Source organism: Nanorana parkeri, unplaced genomic scaffold (assembly GCF_000935625.1).
Source record: "Nanorana parkeri isolate BGI_ZX_2015 unplaced genomic scaffold, ASM93562v1 scaffold34, whole genome shotgun sequence".
NCBI lineage: Eukaryota > Metazoa > Chordata > Amphibia > Anura > Dicroglossidae > Nanorana > Nanorana parkeri.
Window position 1 is genome coordinate 2,645,545 of NW_017306302.1, and position 21,645 is coordinate 2,667,189.

The 21,645-nt window shown below is 42.7% G+C and overlaps 1 protein-coding gene across 1 annotated transcript in view; it reads right to left on the reverse strand.

The window, feature by feature from the left end:
- Positions 1-996: 996 nt before the first annotated feature.
- The window catches only part of NLN (neurolysin), a 51,221-nt gene continuing 30,572 nt past the window's right edge, over positions 997-21,645 (reverse strand). Inside the window, exons 10-13 of the mRNA XM_018569139.1 lie at positions 13,840-14,026; positions 8,194-8,322; positions 5,684-5,820; positions 997-1,476 (exon numbers count right to left, since the gene is read on the reverse strand). Of these exons, the coding sequence (XP_018424641.1) occupies positions 1,345-1,476; positions 5,684-5,820; positions 8,194-8,322; positions 13,840-14,026 (585 nt within the window). The 3' untranslated portion in view covers positions 997-1,344. The remainder of the gene's footprint in view (positions 1,477-5,683; positions 5,821-8,193; positions 8,323-13,839; positions 14,027-21,645) is intronic.

The following is a 21,645-nucleotide window of genomic DNA, read 5'->3' on the forward strand; positions in this document are numbered from 1 at the left end:
TGTACTGTGTGTTACATTACTGACCGTATTAATATTATTATATATTACATATATTATTATATAGTAATATTATACATTACTGACCGTATTAATGACTGCGTGTCATACCGCTGACCTCTCTATATTTCTGCAGCGTGGGAACTGAAGGGAGGCTTAACGAGGCTGCTGGAGGCTTGGTACATGGAGGCACCATTGCTGCACCCCACCACCACCAGGAGAAGACGAGAGCACCTGAATTAGATCAACTGTGCACTGTAAGTCCCTGTTGTTTTTTTCTGCGTTACCCTGCTGACCTCTGCACTCTATGTTACATTACTGACCTCTGTACTGCTGACCTCCATACTGCGCGTCACACCGCTTGACTCTGCACTCTGTGTTGTTACTGATCTCTGTACTCTGTAACATCGCTGGCCTCTGTATTCGGCATTACACCACTGACCTCTGTACTGTGTGTTATTGATCTCTGTACTCTGCGTCACACTGCTGACCTGGCGGAGTTAAGACCAGGGTAGGGGTTAGGTGGGGCAACTGGTGGCGAGTAACTTTTACGGCCTGGCTAGTAACTCAGGACTTGAAATTTTGAGCCCTGTTCTACACCATCTACCAACTCTCACAGTTGACAAAATATGTTGGGTTTAACACCCATGAATGAAATGGGCATATCAAAAGAAGTCATCCCTATATACTGTATGTTCAGAGTGGACACTTTGATGGGGTCTTTTCCAAATTTTACTGGTTGTCAGGTTGATAGCTACAGGGAGCTCTTTTGCCAAAGAGAGACAATGGCTCCTGTGGCAGGCATGCACAGTTTATCTTACAGCAACCTTAACTCCAAGTGAATGCAAAGGTTGTGTGCAAACTCATCTGACAGCCATTTTTTCTGTATTCCACCTAAATAACACTTGGATACATAAATATCCTAAAACAGGTTCATAATTGGTCCTTCTACATGCACTATATGTATATAAATCATATTTTAAAACATCATCTAATATCCGAATCTGTGATTTTTCTAGGCAAACTGAAGCTCAAAGTTCAATCAAGAAACCACTAAAAGAGTGGCGTGTTTTAGTACACATTATGGCAGTGAAATTTTACCTGGAAAGTTAAGATGAATTCATGTTTACAGCCTATTGGTAACAAATACCCAATTTCCTGCCTCAGAAAACAACACAAATGAAATGATATATAAAAAGATTCCATTTTGTGATTTAAGCCACATTTTGGCATAGTACAACGAAAGTGTCAGTACATTTTGGCACATTATCAAGGCAGTTATTGTTCAGAGAAGTCACATAACTTTTTCCCCCATTGAAATGTATATAATTAAAGGGTAACTACATTTTATGGTCTCAATCCTTTACTCAAGAGAAAGGCTTTTTGGTTTGGCTCACGACCCAGGAATTCTCGCAGCAGATCCATGCCATCCACTGATCCCCCAGGCTTCAGGATAAGGTCTCTGTATTTCTTTCCAACCTACAGGGAAAAACGTCACAGTGTGGGGTCATACAGCGGCGTGTGTAAACACAATCTCAACTACTCACAGCAGAGTGGTAAAAGTGAAAAACAGAAAATGAATGGATATCCCAGAGTTCTCTGTTTCCTCTGGCTGAAGCTCAGTCAAGTAACCATTAAAGGGAACTTATTCTGAAAGGAATATGTAGGCTACCATTGCTGAAATTAGTTGCCAGACTGTTATTCTGATGCAATGCTGTAATATGTTCAAAGTGAAGCAAGCATGCAGCAATTGAATTCTGGAAACCTGAAATGCATACTTATTGCAGGTTCATAATTGTAATGGAATTTATAAATATTACAGGTATTTATGTAGCACCGACAATTTACATACTGCACATTCCCATCAGTCCCTGCCGTAAATATAGCCAAATTCTGCTTATATAATAATGTACACCACAGCTATTCCACACGGGTTCAGTTTAAGGAATAAGTGCACTTATCCTTTCTGTCCCCCACCTCTGATCCAAGTGATCCCACCTTCCCTCTCTGTAGATCCCTACTTAGAGATCCAACACGGTTCTGCTATCCAGAACAATGCTCCCTCTGCTGGCCACACCTGCACATTACAGCCCCACAGAGTTCTATAGGGCCATCTCCCAGCAGGAACCACTTTAAACTTCCCGCCATAGTGTTACAATTAAAAGGAACATTTACTTAGTTTGTTAACACACAATGGATTACAAAAATAGCTGTCTTAGCATCGTTCCAGTCCAATCCTTAACAGGGTCTCATGACTTACAGCCATCTCGCATTGCAGGCCGCTGAGCTGGATTGGTCAATGATGATGGCATGACATCTAATGATCCATCTTTGCCCCCCCCCAGTACATTTCCGAGTCCAATTATATAGTGTTCAAAGCAACACCTCATCAGCTTGTCAGTGCACCGTACCTTACACATTTGGGAGGCACTCCACATAACACTGTGGTCTGCTGAGCAGCTAATTTGCTCTGTTGTCAGCTAAGCCGTTTTTATTGTAGACAACAATTAAGATAACATATTATTGGCCATTCTTAAAACATAGCTTGTTCCCCAATATGTGTCCCTTCTTACTGTGCAATGGAATAAGCTATATTTTAAGAATGGCCAATAACATGATATTTTAATTGTTCTCAACAATAAATTATGTTTTTATGACTAAAAATGATATGTACCTCTTGGAAACCCCAAATATCTGTAACATGTGCGTAATTAGATAATAACATAGGGGGGTGAGGCACGTGGTCAATCTGTCTGAGGAGCCCTGAGGACATTGTTGGCTATGATATGAAAATTAAATATTAATTTAGCATTACAGTGACTTAATTCCTTGCAGCCAATAGTTAGCATGGCAGCCAGGCAATTAGGATACTCCTAAGCATAGGCCAGCAATGACAGCCTAAATATTTCTCTTAAAACAGGTGTTTGAGGATTGTGTTAATCTGATAAGCTTCATAAACATACAATGGACAAGCCACCTCAGACCCCCACAGCCCCTCCTAACATTTCAAAGAAACAGAAGCAAGAAGAAATGTTAACCCTTAAAACCCTAACCCAAGTAAAAGCAATCTAAACTGCAAGAAACATTTTTTAAATGATTTTTTAGCTTATGCTATGTGAATGGGAACATGTAATAAATATAAAATAGGTGTTATCACAATTTGGCCGGGGAAGTGGAAATACACTTTAAGTTACTACACTAAGGGTGGTGGTAATTGTGCTGATTTTCTGATACAATTCTCATAGTTCCTGATAGGCCTCAATAAAGCTTCATTAAAGTGGGCCTATATAGTCTTAAAGCACATCTAAGATATTTCACCCATCCTGATGTACAGAAGTATGGGTGTCCAGCTCTGGATGCATACAATCTGTGTCTAGGAGAGTATGGCTGCATCCACGTGCGGGTTTATGCAAGTAGCGGCGTAAACCCGCATACAGCACCCTAATGGCAATCTTTACTATGGGCAATTGTGTATGCCAGATGTGGAAATACTCCCACATTTTATGTTATACGGCCTTATGAGATGGGGGTGGAGAAGTGGCATAGGAAGCTGAACCACTGAAACATGAAGATAAAGGAGAATTATGAAAAGTGAAAAACAAACACTCTTCCACATAATTTAAGCCGACCTGTGACACCGAAGCTGTCAGAGGTCTAGTGTATTGAAAAGAAAGTCAGCAAACACATACTGCCGATTGCTGACCTCCCGATCCTCTCCCTGAACAACTCCCTCACATACCTGGCTGTGCAGTGTGGAAAATGTGTACAAATATCAAAAATGATTTGACATTATTAACCCTTTGATGTAGCGGCTCCTGATTACTCATGTGTTTTGCAAAGCTTATTCTCAGCTGTTGGGAGAGAAGTGTAGACATCGGAATGAAAATCACCTAGGTAGTACAACTTTTTACTTGGAATCCGTGTTTCATGCATTTACAGTAAACTAGATAATTGGTTACGGCAGAGTTTACTTTGAATGAACAACCTTACATATTTATACATTTTGACTTTGCTTTTTTTCCTCTAAAACCCAAAGTATCTCTACGCTGTGTGCACAATTATTAGGCAAGTGAGTATTTTGACCAAATCACCATTTCTATGCATATTGCCAATTCCAAGCTGTATGAGCTTGAAGGCTTATTGGGTTTAAGCATATCAGATGATGTGTATTTGTGTAATTAGGGAGCGTGTGGCCTTAGGAGACCAACACCCAACATCAAGGTGTGCATAATAATTAGGCAGCTACTTTTCCTCAGGCAGATTTAACTGACTCTGAAAAGTCAAAAATTGTAAAAAGTCTTACGGAGGGATGCAGTAATCTTGAAATTGCTAGGATATGGGGGCGTGATCACAGAACCATGTAAACATTTTGTTGCAAATAGTCAACAGGGTTGCAAGAAACGTATTGAGAAAGAAAGACGCAAATTAACTGCCAAAAATGTGAGAAGAATCAAACGTGAAGCTACCAGGAACCCATTATCTTCCAGTGGTGTCATATTTAAGAACTGCAACCTACCTGGAGTGCCCAGAAGTACAAGGTGTTCAGTGCTCAGAGACATGGCCAAGGTAAGGAAGGCTGAAACTCGACCACCACTGAACAAGACACATAAGTTGAAACGTCAAGACTGGGCCTTGAAATATCTGAAGACAGATTTCTCAAAGGTTTTATGGATATGGACTGACATGAGAGTGACTCTTGGTGGACCAGATGGATGGGCCCATGGCTGGATCAGTAACGGGCACAGAGCTCCACTTCGACTCAGACGCCAGCAAGGTGGAGTTGGGGTACTGGTGGGCTGGTATTAAAGACGAGCTAGTGGAACCTTTTCGGGTTGAAGATGGACTCAAAATCAACTCCCAAACCTACTGCCAGTTTTTAGAAGACACTTTCTTCAAGCAGTGGTAAGGGAAACAGTCTGCATCTTCCAAGAAGACCATGATATTCATGCAGGACAATGCTCCATCGCATGCATCGAAGTACTCCACTGCGTGGCTAGCCAGTAAAGGCCTTAAAGATGAAAGAATATGGCCCCTTCCTCACCTGACCTAAACCCTATTGAGAACTTGTGGGCCCTTCTTAAATGGCAGATTTACGGTGCAAGAAAACAGTGCACCTCTCTGAACAGTGTCTGAGAGGCCGCTGCTGCACAAAAAGTTGATCGTCAACAGATGAAGAAACTGCCAGACTCCACGGATGGAAGGCTGATGACTGGCATTGAAAAGAAGGGGGGCTATATTGGTCACTGATTTTGTTTTTGAAAATGTCAGAAATGTTTATTTGTAAATTTTGAGTTGTTTGTTTATTATTCTCACTTTATCAGATGAAAATAAACAAATGAGATGGGAACATTTTCATTTTCCATTTAGTTGCATAATAACCCTGCACACTAATAGTTGCCCAATCATTGTGGCTTTCTTAGGAGAACATCTAATACTTTCTGAAATATTCAGGTTTGAGGTTTATTAACATTTTGGATTGACCGAGAGCACTGTAGTTGTTCAATAATGAAATTAATCCTCAAAAATACAACTTGCCTAATAAATTGTGCACACAAGTGTATTCTTCAAATGCCTCAGACCCACCAAATCAAGCTGACCATTTTACCATCTGAAACATAAATTCTCTTCCTCAAGCCTGCTAAGAGGGTTTCGATAAAAAAAAGTATTGTAGGCTAAGAAACCTTACCTCTGGGTTCATTATTCCTTTCTGTTTGAAGCAGCTATAGAAGATATCCATTGAGAAGACTTCACTCCACAGGTAGCCATAATACTGTCCATCATATCCCCCGGCCAGGTGCCCAAAAGTGGCTGGCATGTTTGTGCCTTCAATTACAAGTAAACAGAAATATTCAAAAGCACAAGCTGACTATCTTTACCAAAGCAATGTGCAGAAATAGTACCAAGCCAGTGACTGGTCCATCATCTGATGCCATTTTAGGTTGCATCTCAGCAAGTGCTCGGTACATCTTTGAAAATTAGATAAATTACAGTGAACCTGAATTGGTTTGCAAAGTATCTAAGCTGATAACAGTGATAACGTGCCTGTATTCATCTTCAAATTGATCCCTGTGGACCCTAGCCCCATGCCTTACACAAGCTCTTAACTCCTCTTCAAGTCAAGATTAAGGAGCACCCTTCCCAACATTTAGGTTGGAACTAAGGAGCCCGTGTCAATGGCCTTTTGTTTGTGTCAGAAATGCTTATCTTTCCATATAAGTCTCAAATAAGCAGAAGCAGTTTGAAGAATGCTAAATGCAAGTCAGAAGGAGGCCAACTGTCAATGCGGTGTCCCCATCTGACATCAAAAGCAAGCTGCATTTGCCCATCAGCACAAGTCCAAACCCATCAACAAAGGCCGTAAATCTCTATGCAACTAAGAGATTTATCGGCCTGTTGACAGTAAACTAATTTGCAACACATTAAGATTAGTGTCCTGCTAATGAGATGATGGACAATAAGTAGTTAAATCTCTCAGTAGGAAAGAGATTTAGGGCCCATTTACACCACAGTGTTGTGCAAACTGTACATCGCACGGTACTGCACACTTAGTGAGCTGGTGTGTTGCATTGGCATTCATTCTCAATGTTATGGCAACGTATCCCCCCACAGGCATATGTTGCATTGCCTTGTAGTGATACATTGTAGAGCATGCATTCCTTTTTGTCACCTCTTAGCAAGGCAAAACACGTCATTTTGGCATCACATGTTGCACTGCGCTGCAGCGCACACCCACCAGGAGTGCAAAGAGGTGCCATTGAGAATTAAGGGAAAGCCAACATACCAGCACACGTAGCATGTGGTACCATGTGCTGTGCGATGGCGTGTACTAAATTAATAGATCCTGTGTGTTTAGCGCAACACTATTGTGTGACCGGGCCCTAAGTCACATGTGCAGTCCTAGGCCAAGTCCCCTTGTCAGTACCTATACTATTTGGTGTGCTTGGCATGTGCACTTCAGCAGTGTTGTTACCTTGCTGTTCTTTACAATAATTAGAGAAAAACTCAACTTTCATCTAAATAATGTAACGTATACAACTGTCACATCCTTGCAATAGGGCCACCTAGAGATGTTCTGCTTGTGTGAAATGCTTAATAATTTTTCCTAGAGGCATTCCCTACAACAGAAGTTTTGTTTATGTGGAGATATTTGCTAAGGCTTATTCAATTCTAAAGGGATGCAAGCACTGCAGTCTCTCTCATTTGAACTCTGAGATTTGCTTAGGTGAGGAGCTCGGCAGGTATGAGGGCCTGTTCACACGACGTCCGTTTTGTGTGCTGACCGGCTCCGTACGCTGCTGCACTCAAAATGCATCCCAATGTATCCCTATGTGTTTTATGGGCTCCAGTTCTTACGTGCGCAGTCCGTTCAGCTTACGACAGAAAAAATACTGCATGTCACATTTTGTCAGGTCCGGAAACGGCCCGGATACGCAAACGCGTCAAAAACGCACTGCGTTGCAGCTAACATACTAACAGCCCCACTCCAGCAAAATTTTTTTTTTTTTTTGCTGGAACGCGGCCAAAAACACACTGCATCAGCAGCTCCACGTCTGCTGATCAGGACCTGATCTCATGTGAACAGGCCAATGTACAGTGCATATCAGGCAGCTTCCTATGTCCTGTAAACCCCTAGCGGTCACTTACCTGTGCATTAGGAATACAGAACAATAGGGAATCTGGCAAATCATTTGCCATTTATCCATTGAAGAAAATTATTTTCACGAGTGCTTCATGCAGTGTTACGTTGTCACACGCTTGCACCTAGCAGGTTGTATTGTATAATATCTTGCCATGCCAGAGTACCTTTAACACATGTAGTCCTTTGAGTATAAGGCACTACAATGACACAAGGAGCAGTTATACTTTACCTGGTGTGGATCTGGTGCCCACACTGTCATTATAATCTTTGATTTCTTGCCCACACTGCTCAGTATTGTCATCAATCACCACCAGTTAAAGCCCTGAGAAAGGGGGAGTCGAGATCCCTCGAAATGGCGAATCTTTATTGACCTTTTATCAAGAATAATACATCTATCCTGGACTAATCATTTATTTGTTACACTCTCAATCTTCACAAATTCTTTGAAATACTTCAGGGACTCATGGCATAACCTGTATGATAGGGAGCTGCCTCGAGTCTAAAGATAATACCAGACCACATATGCTAGCTCCACCAACAGTTACATTGTACTATACCTGGTGTGGCAGAGATCCCTAGAATCTCCTCCGAGAACTTGGCATATTCACTGGCTGTGTCAGCAGACGGCTTTGTGTGCAGAGATTGGTCAAGTTTACTGAGAACGATCTGACGAAGAGTCAGGAGACCTGATAAGACACAATGGTACACTGAGATATGTTTAAATAACGGTGACTTGTTTTGTAGACATAATGTAAGTTATTACTTTGCACTGATTTTACTTCAAATTATGAATATTACATGTTCACAATTATAAACATAAGGTGATACATTACCTGTAACGGTATTTCTGTATAAGAAAAAAGACCATTTCATAACAGAGAAGAGTTTTGTCTAAAGAAACAGAACGATTGTCTTACAGTGAACCTCGCCTGGCCTAAAAAATACCGATGGTGTCAACATTCACCTCATGGCTGGTGATAAAGACTCATTCCCACCAGTGCATGGGTTACCGTGGGCTGCCATGTGGTTAACTCACACTACCATGCGCTGTGCAATGCATTTTTAACACGTGTTGCACTATACTTTTTATAGCCCCTTTTTTATCGTGCACTGCAGCACTTTGGAACACTTTGTAGCACATTGGAATGCACTGTGCAAAAATACTACATGTCCTATATTTTTTCAGCATATTGGTGTGAACTGAAACAAAGGATAATTTCCTTGCCTTTGCACTGGAACTCCATTAGGCAATGCAGACCAGCACTGATGGTGTGAACAGCTCTACACCTAGTAATCATAACTTGCAGAGACTTTGAGGGGCTATGTACATTCTTGGTCTAGGAGCCAAGGGGCTACATAGGGATATAGGTATCGATAAGAAGACGAAAAGGTACTTGTAGATATGACTGGTGATCTTTCTCCGTTACTACCAGGTCCACACTGAGACATCTGTAAAAAAAAAAAGTAAGTCAAGGCAACTGGACTTGCTGTATTTTTCTTGATGACGTTTCACTGGTCACCCAACCAGCTTTCTCAATTCAGAATGACTTGTACAAAAATTATCTGGGAATAAATATGGGGAGTGTGGCTCCAAGCCACATAACCTGTTAGTCACAACCAGGTGGTGATTGCATTAGCATAATTGGAGCTAGGTGTTAAAAAGCTGCCCAGAGAGGTGTTAAAACAGCATTGTATGTGGCAGACAATAAATGCTCCCCCTCCCCCCACCTCTATTCAAGCTTGGCTTCTCCATTTTTACATAAATGGCCTATTTCACACCTCTTTTAAACCAGTCCTCCTCCCTGTCTAGGATGTGTACTTGACTGTAATCAAAGGAGTGACCTTTTTTCTTTAGATGTAGATATACTGCTGAATCCTGACCAGAGGGTTTGGCTCTTCTATGCTGTGCCATGCGCTGGTGTAGCTGCTGTTTTGTTTCACCGACATACAATTCTGAAAACCCAAAAGACCCAACGCCAAAACACAAGATGAGCAACACTGTGTATGCAGTCCAGTGCAGTGAGGAGTGCCCAGAATTGTATGTCGGTGAAACAAAACAGCAGGTACACCAGCGTATGGCACAGCAAAGAAGAGCCAAACCTTCCGGTCAGGATTCGGCAGTATATCTACACCTAAAAGGAAAAAGGTCACTCCTTTGAAGACAGTCAAGTACACATCCTAGACAGGGACGAGGACTGGTTCAAAAGAGGTGTGAAAGAGGCCATTTATGTAAAAATGGAGAAGCCAAGAGGTGGGGGGGGGGAGACATCTATTGTGTGCCACATACAATGCTGTTTCAACACCTCCTAGACTCCAATTATGCAAATACAATCACCACCTGGTTGTGACTAACAGATTTTTGTACAAGTCATTCTGAATTGAGAAAGCTGGTTGGATGACCAGTGAAACGTCTTCAAGAAAAATACAGAAAGTCCAGTTGCCTTGACTTATTTTTTACAGATATACCATAACCTGGATGAATGAGAACCTTCACAGACACACTGAGAAACGTCTCAAAAAGGAGTCTTTGCAATTTTTAGAAAGACAGCTAAAAGGGATCAGGCTTACATGTATATATAATCTTGCCAACACATGCTACGCTGACTCCAAACTCATGGCATCACAGTAACACGCGTTACTGCAACATACATTAAGCACGTTATGTGTTGCAATTAATTTAGAACGGCTCCTTAGCACACAAGTACAGCTGCATGTCATTTTATGACCATCACTACTATATTGGTGTGCCTTCTGTACATAGTTTGTATTAAAACAGTATTCATGTTCATCAGCTAAAAATGATTTCAAGCCTAAATCCACTCAAAACATTATTTTAGTTTTTGATAGAAGGGGAACCGTTGTCAGGTTTTTTTTATGCTTTGTGCCCTATCATGGAAATTTCTCCTTACTTCTTGTCGGAGAAGGAAATGATAGGAAATCTTTTCAGTGGGGACAGAAAACACTTTTCTTATATTCAAATAGGTCAGGTGACAATCACTCTCCTTATTTCTTGTCCTGCTGTCACAGGCTGTCAGGAAGGATAGAAAGTGAGGTGGTTACAGAGAACAAAAAAAAAACTGGTAGAACTATTGACTCTTTCCATGTCTATCCAGGGTAAAAAAGGTTTAGCTGGTGTTAGGCCGTGCGTAAACATGACTGATAAACCTGGCTACCAGTGTGATAATGTTACTATGTAATGAAGGATATGAACCATAAGGAACGTATTCCAGAAATGATCGTTTAGGGGACAGGTCACACCTGTACACATTGTAGTTATAATATATAAAAATGAATATAGATAGAAACGTGAATGACACAGGCGCCAGTACCTGCGACTTTTCATGAAACACAGTCTGATAAAACCTTTTTGCTTCTATGAATATATTTATAGGGGGGTATGTAGAATGCAATTTTCCAGCAATATCCAGGCAACCTCGGTTCTGTTCCAGAGAGTGTAGCGTTTACTGGATCCCAGAAATAGAGGAACAGAAACAGTCTTAAAGGAGAACTATGAGACGAGTGCTTTTCACTCACCTCATATTTCTATCCGATGTGTGACAATGAAACTGTCAAAGGTCGGCTCAGTAGATCGGGAAGTGAGCGAACACATACCGGCGTTCGCTCACTTCTCAATCCTGTCACGGCTCTCTGCCGTGACAGGGGGAGGGGCTTGATTCCCCCCTCCCTGCTCCGATCCTCCATCGCTGACTGGCGGAACGGACGGGGGAGGGTACAGCTGGCTCTGCCTCGAGATAGGCAGAGCCAGCTGTCACTCACGCAGCTGGGCAGATCCAGACATGATGGGGTCAGGGAAAAGCCCTAACCCCATAGTTCACCTTTAACAGAGAATATTCAAAATAAAAATAAAAGCCCTGTGAGTCTCTTCCTATGTAGACCTCCATCTTCATGATGATGATAAGGAATATGATGACAAGGACACTAGCAAAGAACAGACATTCCATACACCCAGCATATATGTTTAATCTATATTTGCACCTATAGTATGTGTCTCTAGGTTTCTTCACAACTCTCCTCATGGTGATTCTCCGATTCCCCCCTTTAAACCTCTGACTTCAAAAACAGTTTACTGACATCCACGAACACTGATTTCTGATTGGCTGCTCTGATGATCCCTTTGATGTTCCTCTATCCCGTTAGGCCCCGTTCACATTGCGCGATATCACGCAAATGCTTGCATTGAGCAAGCGAGAATTGCGGCAAAATCCGCTCCAAAAAGGGTCCTGCTGTAGCGACACACGACCCGCGACAGCAGGACCCTTTGCCCCATTGAGATGCATTGAAGAGCGATATCGCGCGGTAAATAGCCGCGATATCGCGGGAATTACCACGCGATAAAAATCGCTCAATGTGAACGGGGCCTAAACTAAACAGGTTTCGTTTGACAAAAACTCTCTACAGATGTTTCCATTGTGTACAATCAGCGCCACCCTGAAAACAGTTTTATTACAGCAACTGGCAAGGATGTTTATCACAATAAAGAGCTAGTTAGTAATGAGACTAAAGTGTATTACATTCGGGGGCGTGGCCAGCATGTGATCCCGAGCAGACGTGTGCCAGAACAGCTCCGCTCCATATAATATCCTGATACTATCCTGGTACTGATTTTCTGAGATCTACCTGGGTTCAGGCGAACCGGAACACCTCCTGATTGAGATCGCCTTCTCAGAACTGGGCTACATGAGACGCAATAAGAGCAGATCGACTCGCTCCTCGGGAGGCAGGCCTCGTGGAGTCTCGGAGGCGGCCATCTTGGCTGTGTTGGCGGAGTGCAGCAAGATGTCGGTGAGCACACAGACCGGCGGCTCGGAGGATCTGTCCCCCTCACCTACTAGCTCTGACATCCTGGAGGCAATCACCTCCTGTAAAGAGGCGCTCACAAACAAAATCGATTCCCTCTCAGCTGATGTAAGCTTTCTGCGCCAGGATATGGATAAATTCCGAACGCGCATGGGAGAGGTGGAGGCCCGGATTTCGCAGGTGGAGGAGACCACGCGGGCGGACTCGAACGAGGTACAACGGCTACAACGGCAGCTCCAGGGCCTATAAGATAAGGCAGTACATACCGGAAACCAGCTACGCCGCAATAATATCCGCGTGCTGGGCCTACCGGAACGTGCGGAGGGAATTATGAAAAAAAAAAAAAGTGTATTACATTCAACGCATCAGCATATAGACACTCCACAGATACCTTGCAGACATACTTCAATCATAACTTACAGCAGCCCCGTGTTCAGCTCACACCGGGCACAGCAGCCCCGTGTTCAGCTCACACCGGGCACAGCAGCCCCGTGTTCAGCTCACACCGGGCACAGCAGCCCCGTGTTCAGCTCACACCGGGCACAGTAGCCCTGTGCTCAGCTCACGCTAGGCACAGCAGCCCCGTGTTCAGCTCACACCGGGCACAGTAGCCCTGTGCTCAGCTCACGCTAGGCACAGTAGCCCCGTGCTCAGCTCACGCTAGGCACAGTAGCCCCGTGCTCAGCTCACGCTAGGCACAGTAGCCCCGTGTTTCGCTCACACTAGACAGTACAGGATGCATGCACGATTTTTATCACTGCAGAGCACTAGAATGCACACTGTTGTAGTACTGTGCTGTGCTGCACAGTGCAACGCACGACCAGTGTGTAATGGGCTGGGTTGCCATTCAAAGTGAACGGCAGCACAACGCACCAGCACACCTAGAAATAAGGAATGAGTCCCTCATTGTTCTTATCCTTCATTACATAGTACCATTATCACACAGCAAGCCAGGTTTATCAGTCATGTTTACACACAGCCTAACACCAGCTAAACCTTTTTTTTTGTTTTGGATGGACTAAGTCTACCAGGCTTTCATTGTTGTCTGTGACCATGTTGGAGAAATGTCAACGCACCTTCTATCCTTCGGACAGCAGGACAAGAAATGAGGAGAGTGATTGGTACTTGGACAGAAAGATGCGGACAGTAATAATAATCTACACTTATTATTAAATAAGGTAGTATTACATCACAATACACAAATTGGAAAAAATTGTTTAAGAAAGTTTATTTTTGGCATTATTCTCCCAAAACAAATGTTCATCCATGGTTTACAAATAGACCCCAAAGTGTCCCAAGTTTCAAAGCTCCTCTATGAAATGACAGCTATGCTATAGCACTAAGTGCTGTGATAAATATACACTAATATAGCATGAATGTTTTACCTGTATTAGCCAGTCTGGACTCTATTAATTTGTCCAGCAGTTCATCAGGAATGGGGTTGCCATCTATGTAATGTCTGGACATTCTCTGCAAAGCCTCTTTCTCCCACACCCAATTCTCTAGCATCTGGGATGGCACTTCCACAAAATCGGTTTCCACATTTGTACCACTAAATCGTGCAAACTTTGTCTGCAAATTAAAAAACAAAGAGTAAATTACATTATTAGTATTGTAACAATTTAGAAGAAAAAAAAGACTTGCAATGAAACTGAAACTTCTGAACACCAGAGAAAAACAAATGCAGTTATTTGTTCTTTAATGTGCCGTACAAAAAAATGACGATGATTATTAAAGAACGTAGGTATAAGTAGCTGAGTATGTATTTATATTAGTCATCTGAAATTCCCTGCATAGCAACACCAAGACAGCAGCAGACCAGATGGGTCATATACTGTAAATTGTGCTTTATAGCAATACATAACACATGGAACATGTTAACAGAGATGGAGAGCATAGATGTTTATTTTCATACCAGTTCATTTATTTGAAGACACAAAGTGTCATTCAACCTTCTTCCTGTCAGTACAGGGTGTCATGAGACCACCCCTGAGGAGACGTCATCACAGCTCCCTGTGCTGACATATATAACGAGGCAGGGAATGGCACTGTTCAATGCATCATTAAAGACCACTCAGTGCCCAAAGGAGTTAAAGAAAACTCATCGCCTCATATGACTGAGCAGAAGATTTCAGAAAAGAACAAAAAAACAAAAAAAAGCAAAAATGACTGGGGGGCTTATAAGGGAGAGGGAGAGGCAAAGCCTACAGTTAAAGTGATTTCCACTCACCTCATAGTTCTAGCAGACCTGTGACAATGAGACTGTCACAGGTCGGCTCAGTAGATCGGGAGGTGAGCGAACACATACCAGGTTCGCTCACCTCTGGATCCTGTCACGGCTCTCTGCCGTGACAGGGGGAGGGCTGGATTCCCCTCTCCCCGCTCCGATCTGCCATCGCTGACTGGCGGAACGGACGGGGGAGGGGGCGGGTACAGCTGGCTCTGCCTCTAGATAGGCAGAGCCAGCTGTCACTCACGCAGCTGGGCGGATCCCGTCATCTACGTCGAGATCCGCTCCGGCTGCGGGGTCTCAGTATACCGCGAGCTGCAGCTCCCGGTATACTGAGCTTAGGGTAGCCGGAGGACGCTAGTTTGTGTCCTCCCGTTACCCTAAGGAGAACTATGGGGAAAAACACTGACCCCATAGTTCTCCTTTAAGCTTTAACTATGACTACAATGCTTGTTCTAAGTCAGAATTGAGGCCAGAGACTAGAAGACAGCAAACATAGCAATGTCATCAGCAATAGCAGGTCCCAGATTATTAAGAGCACACAAGTTTCTTTTATAGCAGAACTCTAGTAAAAAAGAACACAAGATAAAAATGAATAGATTAACAGCTTCACCGTCAATTCAGATTTTCCCTCAGTAATGTTTTGCAGTTATATGTCCTCAGTATGATGTCCAGCATCCTTCAACCCTTTTCCTCTGAACTCAGATCAAGAATGGACAGTAAAAGAAGCAGCACAGCGTTGAGTTCCTCTTTCTGTCACTCTACTTTCTCCTCCTATGAGCATGTCCTTTGTTAGCATATGAACTGAATGCCTTCTTGTAAAGTGACTGCAAGAGGGTATTACCAGGTCAGATTCAGATACTTTCACTGTTTGTATTTTAAAAGCACATTTACTGATGTATTAATGATTACAGAGCTGCATGAATTTGTCTTTTATATCTTCCTACAGTTGATCTTTAAGAAAAATCCAGCAACGTAGTACTGATGCTTAAAGTGTTACATTTATTACTATGGACATTTACAGGAGTGTTGATATTCATTAGGGCAGTTATATCCCCATTTCAGGGTTATGATTCCATTGATAGAGAGCAATGCATTTCACTGTTGCTCATTACAACTGTGCTTCCATCCAGGGAGGACTCCGTCAATATACAGCAACAGGAAGTTGTTTCCTTCTATTATTTATGTAACGTTCAATGATGCCTGCACCTTACTACAGAGGGATTGGACATTCATAATTTACATAAAACGGCAGACTCATATTCCCACACATGTCACACTCTGACATTGTCCGTATTCTGTTCCTGTTTTCCTCTCCCAGTCAGTGCTCCTGGCTACAGAAACCTGCAAATCTCCCGTCCACTAGAGGAAAGAGTTTATTATAGTTCCCTGATGAAGAAAGAGGAACAAATACAGCACGGAGTGCCGATATCGTGAGTGAGTCACCGCACCTTAATTGACTCACAACTGAGACGTGGACGTGGAGTGTCAGTTTATTAGTATATCCCGTGTCAGGAGAATGAAGAAGGATAAGGTCATCTTCTACTCAAGCTTCTGCAACAAGTAACCTTTAAAGGCCATCCTGGGCCCATATTAATCTTTTTACCATGATATTCGTCCGGGATACAGCAAGTATATATATGTGGACCTTTGGAAAAATTAAGAGGAGCTTTCTTGTACCCCAAAAGGGTACATGGACATCAGTGTGTGGTCATTTTCTATGGTGAATATGAGAGTGCTTTATGTAAATCACTTTAAAAATAAAAATGTGCAGTAAATCCCACTGTATTTAAATGACATAAAATACAGGTCTAGTTTAGAACCAATAGTGATAATGTATACTATCCTGTATTTACAACAGAGATGATCACTAATGCACAGGGAAATCAATACAAATATACAACCCAATTCGGTGGCCGAATGCAAGCAGATGTGCATCTGCCTATATCCACCCACTTTCATGTGTACGAATATCCACTCACTTCCAGGGTTGTTAGCGTCCAGGTCCCACTTTTACTGACCTGAACGGATGTGGGCAGATATATTATTATTATTATACAGGATTTATATAGCGCCAACAGTTTGCGCAGTGCTTTACAATATAAGGAAGACATTACAATCACAATACAATTCAAGATGATAAGGAAGGCCCTATAAGACTGATGCTCATCTGGCTACCTATAGTGATGGGTCCATAACGCCTCCATCCATCTACATGCAAATGCAAACACGTGTAGGGCATGCATCTGTATGTATACTGTGGCTGCAGAACACGTTAGGTATCACCATGAATGTTAGAGTCAGGTGAATATTTCTAGTGCCTTCATTCATTGTTACATTAATGAGCAGTAAAGGCTTTTAATGTATCACCTATGGACAGTTGTGAGTACCATAGTTTTTCACCATTGCGGGGGCACGCCTAATTTTAAAGTTATTTCCACCTCTGTAAGTGATTAGCATTTATTGTGGTAATGTAGAGGTGCAGTAATGATGTATATGTGTGCACATATTCATCACTCACATTGCAGGCTTTCTTCATTTTTTTGTGGCCTGAATCCTACAAATTAAACATTTTCTCCGCAGGATACTTTGCTCCGCAGAAGTCTGACACCGGGGTAGGACTGTAAAGCAGGCTGTAAACAGCTGCCCCCCTCCATGTGATACTGTGCACACAATACACTGTGCGGGGAGCGAGGGAGAGCTCAGTTGTAATATAAACATATTGCTTGCAGAGCACAGAGGCGGCCATTTCTATGAGGATATGAAGAGGAAAGCTAACAGAAAACATACGTTTCTGTGTTCATTTACAGCAACTGCATATGCCTGCTTCATGTACGCTCGGTGTATATTGTGGGCATGTTTTTTAAAAATACCTCTGCAAAAGGTGGAAATGGATTTAAGGCTTGACATATTGTTTGGTATCTACTTACACAATGTGACCTTTTGTTTTTTACAAAAAAAATGCGCACTAAAATTCATTTTGGTCGATTTGTTTCTTAAAAACACATATTTGATAAGCATGAGTGTGAATATTTTACAACATAACAAAATTGCATCTACCATTTATTTTGTTTTCAGAAAATAATTGAGGGTTTTAACATACGCGTAAAAAACGGAAAAAAATAAAGTTCTGGTCGTGAAGTGGTTAAAGTGACATTAAAGTCAATTTTTTTCTCTCTCCCCCCAATGTTAATGTCAGCACTTGCCTTAAATGATGTCTCTTAATCCGATCTGCTTTCCTGATGTTTTCATCTTTCCCTCCAGCAGTGCGGCGGCTCTCCGATCCAGCGCTGACTCCTCTGTCCTTGCTGTTACTTCCTGCCCCACGGTGTCTGCATGCGGGTGCACGCGCCCATAGACTTACCTTGCGTCTCTCCTCGTCTCCCGGCCGAAATTTACGAACTGCGCATGCGCCCGCCCGAGCAGTTTACAATTTTCTGACGGGAGCGCGCAGCGAAGACACAGGTACGTTTAAACCACTGTTAAAGTGTTTAAAAAAATAAAAAAACTTTTTGCATATATCTACTGCTTGCTAGCAGTAGATATATGCAAAAAAAAACCGGAGGCTTTAGAAACCCTTTAAGGAATCTCCCCCTCTGCTCATCCACCATTCTCCAGCTATATATTACAAAGCTCCTCACCTTTTTTCCCACCAAAGGGCATATGGGCATGAAGTGCTCCATCTATAAACGAGGGTAGAAATCTGAGATGTAGGATTATACTCATAAAAGCATTTGTGCTCCATGCTTTCTTATCCCACTTCAAACGATTATTTCCAAGTAATGGCTGCGCTGAGGACCTTAAGCTATATATGACATGCGTGGCCATTCATTTATAAAAGTGACAGCTCGGGACTCAGGTCGCCATTATTCAGGGCAGATAATGGGAGATTCTCTGTTTACATGGAAAACAGACCGGAGCTCAGGTTAAATAAAAGCATGGAGGATTCAATTCCGCCTTTGTCACACTTCTTTAATCAGCTTTTTCCATATACCGTGTAATCGCCGGCGTCCGCGTTTTAAAGCTAATTTTAGAGGTTCAATCTAAAATAATCCGGGGGAATTAGGTGGAATATTTCCATGAGCACTTTACCATTTGCATGAAGCCATGAAGCATAGAAGATATCCATTTCTTCTAAAATACACAGGCATGCTTTTATAGCTCATCCATAATTCCTCAGCTAAGAGACATAAATCATATTTAACTCTGCCGGTGTCACATGATGACAAAGTGCGGTGGGCCACTGAGGCTGTCATTGGTGTTAAAATGGCCGTACACCAGTAGAATTCATACGAAAAAAATTTGCTTTTTTCAATGTTTGATTTTCTAATAGTTAATGGGGTCAAAGCATGATGGCTTCCCACCGTAGTGATGAAAAAGATGGAAAAAGCAGGATGAAACATTTTCTACTCAAATGAAGGGAATTCTAACAGTGAATGTGGTTTTCATTCAGGGAACTCCATTCACTTCACCTCTATGAAATGTAGGCAGATCATAACTGGGAGGGGCCAGTAGGGTGCCGAACATAGCTTTTTCTGAAAACATCACATCACCCTGCCTCAGTACTCCTCCCTAAAGCACTCAACTCTAATTCAAGCAGTGGGCTGGCTCTTGGCAGGCGTTATGCAACTATTAAAATGCCTTGACAGGTGGCTGTCGGTCTGAAGGAGTGGCATTGCATGCAGACCACCCTAGTCAATGCCCATATGCCATACTGAGCAGCCATGATTGAAAGAACTGAAATCAAAACGAATGAAACGGGCAAGCAGCTCCAGTGCTCACCTGCAGGTGTCTCCCAGCTGCCGGCACTTAGCCATCACCTGGCGCTTCCTGGGAGGGTATTTAAACCCTCCCTGCAGTCAGGACGATGGCTCGGTATTGTTTCCTGTGAGTCCTGAACCCTGTTTCCTGAGAGTCCTGACCCCTGAACCCCGTTTGTAGTCCTATTTCCCGTGTATCCTGAGTCCCAAGTCCTGTCACCTGATTATAGACCTAAGTCCTGATATCTGCTTGTAGTCCTGTTTTTGTTAACTGTATTAAGCTATTTGCTCCTGTTATATGTTGTAGGTGTTGGTGGTTATATTTAGTTGGTGTCACGTTAATTATTCATGTTTGCTTTTGGGTGTTTTATTTGGTTGTGCTGTTTACAATAAACTGGATATAACACATTTGCCTTGTCCAGTGCGGTCATACGTGTGTGGTCTTCCTGCGTAGGTACCTGCATGCGGTTTGGGGACACCTGTGCATGGTACCGTGACATGCACATTAGGAGAAGCTCACAGTGTGCAGCAAAATCAGAGTAAGCAATTTCAGTCCAGGAGAAGAGCTGGTACAACTCTTCAGCTTTAGTGGAAGTCCCAGTGGGAGCATATTTATCTTTCACTCCTCCGCCACAGCATTTGGTGGGGATCAAATGCTCTCCCAAAACAGACATCTGAGGTTTTGTTGGTTTTTTTGCTCCTGGCAGCCAATTGGAGTGATGAGCAAAATCAAAGTTGAGCATGTGCTGCTTGCCACGTGGCCCGGCATAGGCAAAGCACAAGTGGCTTTAGGGTGCATCTATAACCATAAACATTGCAGCATAACGCTTTTTCACAAACAAAGTAATTATGGGACAGCTTGTGGTATCACAACAATTCCCTACTCTATCCCAAATGGTAGTGAATGACGTGGCACAACCCCTCTCCAAAATGGGTCTCTGCACTTCCTACCAGTCAGCAAATCCAATTAAACATGCATACCAATTTTAAGTTTTCAGCCATGATGTGCCATACCATGTGCATATAACTTAAATTCTCCCTTATGCATTACCATTTGGACTTTAAATTAACATTTAAAGCCTAATTATGGAATCACATTTTTATTAAATCAGTTTACAGTTCTATACTCTTACATGGTAGGATTTGTGAATAATTTGCCATTTCCTGCCCTATCACTGCAGTGCTCTGTGCTGGCAGAGCTCAATAACAGCCACACCCCTCAGGAAAAGCTTCCTCACACAGACTTGTATAGCAGAGAAGGGGAGGGAGCAGGAAGGACTATTTGTGAATTTGTGTGTGCACTGGGTCATTTCTGGTGCCTGTTAGGCTGGGTTCACACCTGAGCATTTTTTTATGCTAGTTTTTTTTTTGCGTTTTTTTCGTTCAGTGAAACACGCGTTTCACTGGCGGTATGATTCCCCCCCACCAATGGAAACGCGCGGCAAAACACCCAAAAGAAGCTCCTGTACTTCTTTGGGCGTAGGGCGTTTTGCGGCGCGTTCCTACGCGCTGTAAAACGCCCAGGTGGGAACCATGCCCATAGGCAATTATTGGTTTTCACATGTTGAGCGTTTTACAGCGTGTAGGAACGCGCTGTAAAACGCCCAGGTGTGAACCAGGCCCTAGACTGCATGGTCATATTTAGACACGCTGCACAACTACTGTAACAGTTGGAATAAATGGAGTAAATTGTGTATGTTAATGTATATTATTTGTATTCTTTAAAGAAGAACTCTATGTATTTTTCTAATGAACCCTGGCAGTTGGGCTACCCCCACAGTCCAAGGGTTAAGTGCTCGTTTTGGTCTAGTGATGAACATAAAGAAACTCACTTGATTCTCGGTCCCACCTGGCTGCTCGACCAGTCCCCACTGCCTCTTCTCCCCTGAGCTCCACCATCATGTCTCATGCAGGTCCATTAGATGCTTGGATGCCAACGGACATACCACAGCTGTAGTGGAGAGGGATAGAGGTGAGCGGTTACTGCCACAGGATCGAGGTTCAGGTGAGTATATCTTCTTTATTTTGTCCCTAGACCAAAAAGAGCACCTAATGCTTGCAGCGCTGGGGTATCCCCACTGCAAGGGTTTATTTGAAAAATACCTGGAGTTCTTTCATTTTGGGGTCTTAAAATGATTTTTGTTATTTTTAGGGAATAGTGTACTAGTGATTTACTTTTACAACTACAGGGATCAAACATA